The sequence below is a fragment of the Periophthalmus magnuspinnatus genome, chromosome 14, assembly GCF_009829125.3.
Source record: "Periophthalmus magnuspinnatus isolate fPerMag1 chromosome 14, fPerMag1.2.pri, whole genome shotgun sequence".
Taxonomy (NCBI): Eukaryota; Metazoa; Chordata; class Actinopteri; order Gobiiformes; family Gobiidae; genus Periophthalmus; species Periophthalmus magnuspinnatus.
Window position 1 is genome coordinate 1465154 of NC_047139.1, and position 10701 is coordinate 1475854.

Sequence of the window (10701 nt, forward strand, 5' to 3'; positions counted from 1 at the left end):
CTGCACCTGAAACAAGACCAGAGACCAGGACTGAGACAAGAGACCAGGACTAAGACCAGAGACCAGGACTGAGACCAGAGACCGGGACTGAGACCAGAGACCAGGACTAAGACCAGAGACCAGGACTAAGACCAGAGACCAGGACTGAGACCAGAGACCGGACTGAGACCAGAGACCGGGACTGAGACCAGAGACCGGGACTGAGACCAGACACCAGGTCTGAGACCAGAGACCGGGACTGAGACCAGAGACCGGGACTGAGACAAGAGACCGGGACTGAGACAAGAGACCAGGACTGAGACCAGAGACTAAGACCAGAGACCAGGACTGAGACCAAAGACCGGGACTAAGACCAGAGACCAGGACTAAGACAGGAGACCGGGACTAAGACCAGAGACTGGGACTAAGACCAGAGACAGAGACTAAGATCAGAGACCAGGACTAAGACCAGCAACCTGGACTAAAACCGAGACTAAAACCAGAGACCAGGTTTAAGACCAGAGACTAAGACCAGAGACCAGGACTAAGACCAGAGAATGGGACTAAGACCAAGACTGAGACTGGGACTAAGAGCAGACCAGGTCTAAACTAAGTCCAAACCAGACTGACTCCATAACATGTTTTAAATAAAAAAAACATTTAAACACAAGATTCACTGAAACGTTTTATTAACTATAATGACGTTTAAAAAGTTTCAGATTTTAAAAATGGAAGATAAAATATTGTCTCTCGTCTGAAACAGCAAAAGAAAAGTGACCGGACTCCAGGCTCCTTTATGGGATCTGAATCTTTTGGATTGGTTCATTTCAAAGAGCCGTTCAAAACACTTTCTATTTACTCTTTGGAATTGGGCAGAAATTAAATAAAAGAAAAAACTTTAAAGCAGCTCTGCTCCTGAACAAGTCTCTCCATGGACCAGCACCAAAGAACATCTCCCACATGAGGAGGACTAAACCAGGACTAAACCAGGACTAAACCAGGACTAAACCAGGACTGAACCAGGACTAAACCAGGACTAAACCAGGACTAAACCAGGACTAAACCAGGACTAAACCAGGACTAAACCAGGACTAAACCAGAACTAAACCAGGACTAAACCAGGTCTAAACCAGGACTAAACCAGGTCTAAACCAGGACTAAACCAGGACTAGACCAGGACTAAACCAGGACTAGACCAGGACTAAACCAGGACTAAACCAGGTCTAAACCAGCACTAAACCAGGAGTAAACCAGGACTAGACCAGGACTAAACCAGGTCTAAACCAGAACTAAACCAGGACTAAACCAGGACTAAACCAGGACTAAATCAGGTCTAAACCAGGACTAAACCAGGACTAAACCAGGACCAAACCTGGACTAAACCAGGACTAAACCAGGACTAAACCAGGACTAAACCAGGTCTAAACCAGGACTAAACCAGGACCAAACCTGGACTAAACCAGGACCAAACCTGGATTAAACCAGGACTAAACCAGAACTAAACCAGGTCTAAACCAGGACTAAACCAGCACTAAACCAGGACCAAACCTGGACTAAACCTGGTCTAAACCAGGACTAAACCAGAACTAAACCAGGACTAAACCAGGACTAAACCAGGTCTAAACCAGGACTAAACCAGGACTAAACCAGGACCAAACCTGGACTAAACCAGGACTAAACCAGAACTAAACCAGGACTAAACCAGGACTAAACCAGGACTAAACCAGGACCAAACCTGGACTAAACCTGGTCTAAACCAGGACTAAACCAGAACTAAACCAGGACTAAACCAGGTCTAAACCTGGACTAAACCAGGACTAAACCAGGACTAAACCAGGACTAAACCAGAACTAAACCAGGACTAAACCAGGACCAAACCTGGACTAAACCAGGACTAAACCAGAACTAAACCAGGACCAAACCTGGACTAAACCTGGTCTAAACCAGGACTAAACCAGAACTAAACCAGGACTAAACCAGGACTAAACCTGGTCTAAACCAGGACTAAACCAGAACTAAACCAGGACTAAACCAGGTCTAAACCAGGACTAAACCAGAACTAAACCAGGACTAAACCAGAACTAAACCAGGACTAAACCAGCACTAAACCAGGACCAAACCTGGACTAAACCTGGTCTAAACCAGGACTAAACCAGAACTAAACCAGGACTAAACCAGGTCTAAACCAGGACTAAACCAGGACTAAACCAGGTCTAAACCAGGACTAATCCAGAACTAAACCAGGACTAAACCAGAACTAAACCAGGACTAAACCAGGACTAAACCAGGACTAAACCAGGTCTAAACCAGGACTAAACCAGGACTAAACCAGGACTAAACCTGGTCTAAACCAGGACTAAACCAGAACTAAACCAGGACTAAACCAGGACTAAACCTGGTCTAAACCAGGACTAAACCAGAACTAAACCAGGACTAAATCAGGTCTAAACCAGGACTAAACCAGAACTAAACCAGGACTAAACCAGAACTAAACCAGGACTAAACCAGCACTAAACCAGGACTAAACCAGGACCAAACCTGGACTAAACCTGGTCTAAACCAGGACTAAACCAGAACTAAACCAGGACTAAACCAGGACTAAACCTGGTCTAAACCAGGACTAAACCAGAACTAAACCAGGACTAAACCAGGTCTAAACCAGGACTAAACCAGAACTAAACCAGGACTAAACCAGAACTAAACCAGGACTAAACCAGGACTAAACCAGGACTAAACCAGGTCTAAACCAGGACTAAACCAGGACTAAACCAGGACTAAACCAGGTCTAAACCAGAACTAAACCAGGACTAAACCAGGACTAAACCAGGACTAAACCAGGACTAAACCTGGTCTAAACCAGGACTAAACCAGAACTAAACCAGGACTAAACCAGGTCTAAACCAGGACTAAACCAGAACTAAACCAGGACTAAACCAGAACTAAACCAGGACTAAACCAGGACTAAACCAGGACTAAACCAGGACTAAACCAGGACTAAACCTGGTCTAAACCAGGACTAAACCAGGACTAAACCAGGACTAAACCAGGTCTAAACCAGGACTAAACCAGAACTAAACCAGGACTAAACCAGAACTAAACCAGGACTAAACCAGGACTAAACCAGGACTAAACCAGGACTAAACCAGGTCTAAACCAGGACTAAACCAGAACTAAACCAGGACTAAACCAGCACTAAACCAGGACCAAACCTGGACTAAACCTGGTCTAAACCAGGACTAAACCAGAACTAAACCAGGACTAAACCAGGTCTAAACCAGGACTAAACCAGAACTAAACCAGGACTAAACCAGGTCTAAACCAGGACTAATCCAGAACTAAACCAGGACTAAACCAGAACTAAACCAGGACTAAACCAGGACTAAACCAGGTCTAAACCAGGACTAAACCAGGACTAAACCAGGACTAAACCTGGTCTAAACCAGGACTAAACCAGAACTAAACCAGGACTAAACCAGGACTAAACCTGGTCTAAACCAGGACTAAACCAGAACTAAACCAGGACTAAATCAGGTCTAAACCAGGACTAAACCAGAACTAAACCAGGACTAAACCAGAACTAAACCAGGACTAAACCAGCACTAAACCAGGACTAAACCAGGACCAAACCTGGACTAAACCTGGTCTAAACCAGGACTAAACCAGAACTAAACCAGGACTAAACCAGGACTAAACCTGGTCTAAACCAGGACTAAACCAGGTCTAAACCAGGACTAAACCAGAACTAAACCAGGACTAAACCAGAACTAAACCAGGACTAAACCAGGACTAAACCAGGACTAAACCAGGTCTAAACCAGGACTAAACCAGGACTAAACCAGGACTAAACCAGGTCTAAACCAGAACTAAACCAGGACTAAACCAGGACTAAACCAGGACTAAACCAGGACTAAACCTGGTCTAAACCAGGACTAAACCAGAACTAAACCAGGACTAAACCAGGTCTAAACCAGGACTAAACCAGAACTAAACCAGGACTAAACCAGAACTAAACCAGGACTAAACCAGGACTAAACCAGGACTAAACCAGGACTAAACCAGGTCTAAACCAGGACTAAACCAGGACTAAACCAGGTCTAAACCAGGACTAAACCAGAACTAAACCAGGACTAAACCAGAACTAAACCAGGACTAAACCAGGACTAAACCAGGACTAAACCAGGTCTAAACCAGGACTAAACCAGGACTAAACCAGGACTAAACCAGTGCTGTTGTCCACTGGTGGCAGTGGTTCTCTGTGTGTTAAGTTCCACTATATAATCTCTCCTGAGAGAAATTCATCCTCTGCATTTGACCCGTCCCTCAGTGTCTGTGGGTCAGACCTGAGCTGGAGGATTTAACCTGATGTGAATGTTTTGAGCTGATGGGGAAAACTGGACACAGAGAGAACACGCAAACTCCACACAGACACAGAGAGAACACGCAAACTCCACACGGACACAGAGAGAACACGCAAACTCCACACGGACACAGAGAGAACACGCAAACTCCACACGGACACAGAGAGAACACGCAAACTCCACACAAACACAGAGAGCACATGCAGACTCCACAGACAGTTCCTCCGTGTCAGTGAGGTCTGGGTCTGTCACTGTGCTGCTTATTCTGAGGTTCAGTTTGAATGTTCTGCCTGTGTCTGGGCATTCTGTGCGTGCTCTTCTTCCTCATGACCTTTCACCCCATTGGCTAGATCCACTGTCTCACCTGTGAACCCTGCCCTGCAGAGGGCGCTAGAGGCAGGTCTCTTCCCATTGGCTGTTTGCTCACAGGGGGCTTGATTGACAGCTGAGGAGGAGTCTCCAAATCCTCTGACGCTGTGGATCATTTTGTTATAATTTGCACATTTTAAATCACAATATTTATCTAAAACGACTGTGGTGTCCAGTGGAGCTGACGTCGCCGTAAACGTCGTCACAACAAAGCGCCGCTGTAGCGCCCCCTGTGGACAGAGGCACATCACACTAGAGCAGCACATTTTATGTCATCTGTACCAAAATGACGACGCGACGCTGCAGAATCCTACAAGTATCAACGATTAAGAAAATAAAACTGGAGAAGAAAGTGCGGACGTCACAGTGGAGGGTAAACGGGGGTAAATTGACAAAATGGCGTCTTGAAAATAGTGGATTAAAGATTAAACTCAAACATGAATCAGTCCAAATAAAACTTCAGAGGCTCAACGAGAAGAAACGACCAGAACATGGACAAACATCTGCACAGTTTGAAGAACAAGGTGGATTTTAACTGAATGAAGTGTCCTACAGCGCCACCTGATGCTCCCCTCAGGGATAACTTTGTGTTTACTCCAAAATGAATAAAACTCAGATTCAAAAACAAACATTTTATTTAAAAAAAACAACAACTATATATGTATTTTACACATTGTACGATCAGTATTTGGACCTGTCCCTGTCTCTCCTCCTGTCCTCCCTCTCTCGCTCCCTCCCCTCCTCTCTCCTCCCTTCCTCTCTCCCCGTCTCATCTCTCTTTGTCTCCTCCCTCCTTCTGTCCTCCCTGTATCGCTCTCTGCTCCTGTCTCTATGTCTGTCAGGTTCATAATTCCTCTCTCTATCCCTCTCCTCTCTCCGTCCTTCCTCCCTTCTCTCCCTCTCTCTACTCCTCTCCCTCCTCTCTAGTTTCGGCTCCTTCTTGGTCTCCTCCCTCCTTGTTTCCTCTCTCCTTCCCTCCTCCCTCCTCTCTAGTTTAGGTTCATTCCTCCCCTCCTCTCTCCTCGTCTCCACTCTCCTCCCCTCCTCTCTCCTTCCCTCCTCTCTCCTTCCCTCCTCTCTCCTTCCCTCCTCTCTCCTTCCCTCCTCTCTCCTCCCTTCCTCTCTCCTCCCTTCCTCTCTCCTCCCTTCCTCTCTCCTTCCCTCCTCTCTCCTCCCTTCCTCTCTCCTCCCCTCCTCTCTCCTCCCCTCCTCTCTCCTCGTCTCCACCCTCCTCCCTTCCTCTCCTCTGCGTTGTGTTCTCTCCCTCTCTCTCTCCTCCTCTCTGCTCCGTAGCGCCCCCTGTTGTTCGTGCGAGTGTCTGTATTTGTCGTATCCCGCGTCGTGTCTCTCGTCCTTCACTCTGACACCTCCTGTCGCTCCTGTCGCTCCTGTCGCACCTGCCCCGGGGCGAGCAGGAGCAGGTGATGGGGAGGAGCTCGCTGAACGCTGCTCTCTCTCTTTTTTCTTTTTCTTTTCTTTCTTCTTTTTCTTCTCTTTTTTGTCTGGAACAGAAACGCATTTAATATGAAGATGAGACGTTGATCCTGGTTGGACAAACTGTGATGTTTTGTCGCCTTTTGTCGTTCTTCTGTTTATCTGTTTTTGTTGCCATGGTGACAAGTTGACGGGGACGTCCTAACAGTAACCCGCAGACTGTATAAAGAAGTGGAACGAGTGAGTGTGACGTCGTCCACAGCGTTCAGCTCCAAATGAAGCTCATCGAGGCTGGAGCAGGTGTGAGTTCCATATTTGGAATTCTGACCGCGAGGATCATAGCAACCAAAGAGCCAATCAGGAGCGAGGCTGTTTAAGGTAACGCCCCTTCAGCCCACACCACTGGTTTAGTAGGGAGCAGGCGCTTAGCAACGCTGTCAATCAAACCTGTGGCTAATGCTAGCTCCTCGGGCAAAGCAGGCGTCTGATTTGTCTGTTATTAATGTTCAGATCTTGATTTACAGACACAATAGTGAAATAAAAACCCAGGATCATGTAGAGCCTTGTACCTTTCTTGCTCTTCTTCAGCGGCAGTGGCTCCTCCTGCTCCTCTTCAGACTCCGCCCCCTGCTGCACGCTCGGCGCACAGCCCTGCACTCTCAGGTTCCTCGTGATGTCATCGATGTCCTCGTGGTCTTTGGGCGGTTTGTAGTCCTTCACGTGGTCCACGCGGATCGTGCGTCCTTTGATCTGGAAACATAAACACACATAATGATGCTCCGCCCCTTTATGTCAAACTCATTTACATATCACGTCTCCTGTAGCTACAAGCTCCTCCTACATATGTAGACCTGTTCTCTCTCTAGGCCTGTTCACTCTGTAGGTCTGTTCTCTCTAGGCTTGTTCTCTCTGTAGGCCTGTTCTCTGTAGGTCTGTTCTCTCTGTAGGTCTGTTCTCTGTAGGCCTGTTCTCTGTAGGCCTGTTCTCTCTGTAGGCCTGTTCTCTGTAGGTCTGTTCTCTCTGTAGGTCTGTCCTCTCTAGGCCTGTTCTCTGTGTAGGCCTGTTCTCTCTGTAGGTCTGTTCTCTCTGTAGGCCTGTTCTCTCTGTAGGCCTGTTCTCTGTAGGTCTATTTTCTGTAGGTCATTTGAAGAAAAAAAAAACGTGTGGTCATTGTGCCATGTCCATCTGCCCCGGGGCGGCTGTGGCGGCTCGTACCTTGATCCCGTTGAAGTTGTCCACGGCTAAAATGGTGCTCCTCTGGTCCTCGTAGCAGATGAAGCAGAAACCTTTGGACTTCCCCGTTTTTTTGTCCCGAACCAAGTTTATGTTCACCACCTCTCCATATCTGAGACACAAACCAGTTAAAGAGGGGGTATTTACTTCTATGGGGTATTAAAGAGGGGGTATTTACTTCTGTGGGGTATTAAAGAGGAGGTATTTACTGCTGTGGGGTATTAAAGAGGGGGTATTTACTTCTGTGGGGTATTAAAGAGGAGGTGTTTACTTCTGTGGGGTATTAAAGAGGAGGTGTTTACTTCTGTGGGGTATTAAAGAGGAGGTGTTTACTTCTGTGGGGTATTAAAGAGGAGGTGTTTACTTCTGTGGGGTATTAAAGAGGAGGTATTTACTTCTGTGGGGTATTAAAGAGGAGGTATTTACTTCTGTGGGGTATTAAAGAGGAGGTATTTACTTCTGTGGGGTATTAAAGAGGAGGTATTTACTTCTGTGGGGTATTAAAGAGGAGGTATTTACTTCTGTGGGGTATTAAAGAGGAGGTATTTACTTCTGTGGGGTATTAAAGAGGAGGTATTTACTTCTGTGGGGTATTAAAGAGGAGGTATTTACTTCTGTGGGGTATTAAAGAGGAGGTATTTACTTCTGTGGGGTATTAAAGAGGAGGTGTTTACTTCTGTGGGGTATTAAAGAGGAGGTGTTTACTTCTGTGGGGTATTAAAGAGGAGGTGTTTACTTCTGTGGGGTATTAAAGAGGAGGTATTTACTGCTGTGGGGTATTAAAGAGGAGGTATTTACTTCTGTGGGGTATTAAAGAGGAGGTGTTTACTTCTGTGGGGTATTAAAGAGGAGGTGTTTACTTCTGTGGGGTATTAAAGAGGAGGTATTTACTTCTGTGGGGTATTAAAGAGGGGGTATTTCAGGGTGGGGCGTGGTCAGGATTTGGATGGGAGACCGCAGGGAGTACCAGGGACCACAGGAGGGCGCCAGTGGCAAAAAATGTTTATGAATAAATGCAGATTAGCAGCCTCCCCCTGAGTCTCCCCGCCCTTTGCTCTCTGTGCTAAACCCCTCCCCCTTCAGAGCACTATCACAACACAATCAGCTGCATCGCACTAATGAAACTACTGCACATCACACCAGGTTTGTCAAGTCATAGTGCACAGTTTTGTACCACGTTTTTGTATATTTACGGAGGATTGTCGCGTGGCAGGTTTGTGGGCGGAGCCTCGTACATGCTCGTACTGCTAACTGTAAGGAAGCTGTGAATAGGCCCAGGAGAGATCACTCAGACATATATGGATAACATCTAAAAACCTTCTCAGACATGTTTTTGATGAGGGAACGGAGTTAGCGTTAGCGTTAGCATCATGGGAGAAAGCTCCAAACAGCGGGTTTTGCAGAATACCTCCTCTTTAATAGTTTTTGTGACAGAAAGTGCATCCTTACTGCGAGAACACACAGATGATGTCGCCTTCGCTGAGCTCGTACGGCAGCCCTCCTGAAACACAAAGACTTAATCTTATATTTACTTTCATTTATTTTAGGAGACCATCCTAAAGTGAAAGTTTTCTTCACCGACGAAGATCCAAGCGCTGTCCGAGTACTCCGAGTGCCAGGACACCGTCTCCTTCACCCCGAGGTTGGCCTCTCGCTCGTTCAGCTCGTTTATCAGACGCACTTTGGTCAGAGGACTGGAAAATACAAAAAGTTACATCTCTATCGCCGCGTTTCAGATGAAGTCACAACATCCTACCGGCCAATCAGAGTAAAGCAGCTCAAATGAATCTTGTTTAAATGCAGATGTGTGTTGTTGTTGTTGTTGTTGTCATTGTTATTGTTGTGTTTATTGTTGTCGTTTTTTGGTGTTGTTGTATCACAGTGAGTTCTTGGCTCTTGTCACTGATAGAAATAATCAGGTTCAACATTTCTGAATTTACATTTTGGGTATTTCAGCTGAAAATATAATGTAATATAAAGGCAATTGGAAAATCAGCCTCTTGCGCCCCCCTCTGGGAGAATGACATCATAACATCATTGTTTTTTTTCTCATTTAGAGCGGTTTTTAGAGCCGTTTTGGGGGTAAATCCTTTAGGTTTTTCTATCAGTTGCTTAATGTAGTTTCCATATTATAGTTTATTGTATTTTTTCCAGCAAAATATCAGACTTAATGTGTAATGGACTCAAGAGGTTTAAAGAGTGGTAGAAGATAACAAAGTAAAAGTAGTAAAGCAGACACCTTAAACTTGTACTTAAGTAGATTTTAAAGTGTGTGCTTTTGACTTTTACTTCAGTACTTCACATTTGAGGGCAGTATTTGTACTTTCTACTCCACTACATTTTTGAACTGGACAGAAAAGTTAAAGTATTTGTATTATTGTTTGAAACTGCTGAAAAGTCTGAGGGTTTTTTTTTTTTTTAAACACGTTTCATAATTTGAACAAACAAAAATATACAAATAAAACTAACTTCAATTGTTTCTGTTGAACAAATTACGACATTTGAAGCATTATTATATCCCAAAACCTGCATGAAATACCTTTACTTTTTACTCTTTAAGCAGATTGGTTCATGTGATACATTTACTTTTATTATTATTATTATTATTTTTACTCCAGTATCTGTACTTTTACTTAAGTAACAAAATGGAGTACTTCTTCCACCTCTGTGTAAAATAAAACAGACGACAGAAGCAGGACAGAGCATTTTGAACTTTGGAGATGAGAATAACCGACTGTTTCCTGCTTCTTTATACTTTATTTAATTTCAGTTTCATGAGATTACTCGCTCCATTCATTCGTTAAAAACCCGATGCCTCGACACCAGTCTCATTCGAGCAATTAATTGTTCAAGCCGAATCAACCAAATAATCACAAATACGTAAAAGCAATGTGAGGGTTTCAATTTAAAACACCCTAAAGTCACTAAAAGACCTGTACATTATTAAATGGTTTAGTTTCTTGAGGGGATTTGGGCCAAACGATTGAAAAACGCCTCATTTGTTCATTATTTAAACATTTAAACGTGAGAAAAACAAACATTCAAACTGCCAGTAAACTTAAATAAATCCACCTGCGACGTGAGAACCTTTAAATTCACCGAAAACTCAAATAAAAGTCAAATAAAGTGCTTTGTTTACTCACTTCATGTTGAATGGGGACCGGAAACAGGAAGTGAGAGTGCGCGCTCTGTCGCCCTCTGTGGCCAAACGTGGAACTATTAAAAATAACCAAAGGAGCAACTCTTTTTAAACAAATATATAATAATAATAATAATAATAATAATAATAATAATAATAATAATAATAATAATAATAATAATAATAATA

At 44.5% G+C, this 10701-nt stretch overlaps 1 protein-coding gene across 1 annotated transcript; it reads right to left on the reverse strand.

Annotated features, from left to right (window-relative positions):
- Positions 1-5450: 5450 nt before the first annotated feature.
- Positions 5451-10568, reverse strand: rbmx2 (RNA binding motif protein X-linked 2; the record flags this gene model as incomplete). The annotated part of the gene is made up of 7 exons (XM_055226679.1): positions 10517-10568; positions 8952-9067; positions 8823-8874; positions 7356-7485; positions 6710-6890; positions 5790-6208; positions 5451-5600 (listed from the first exon to the last, which is right to left on the reverse strand). Coding segments are annotated over exons 1-7 (1053 nt in total), but the record flags the coding sequence as incomplete, so codon positions are not given.
- Positions 10569-10701: the final 133 nt, after the last annotated feature.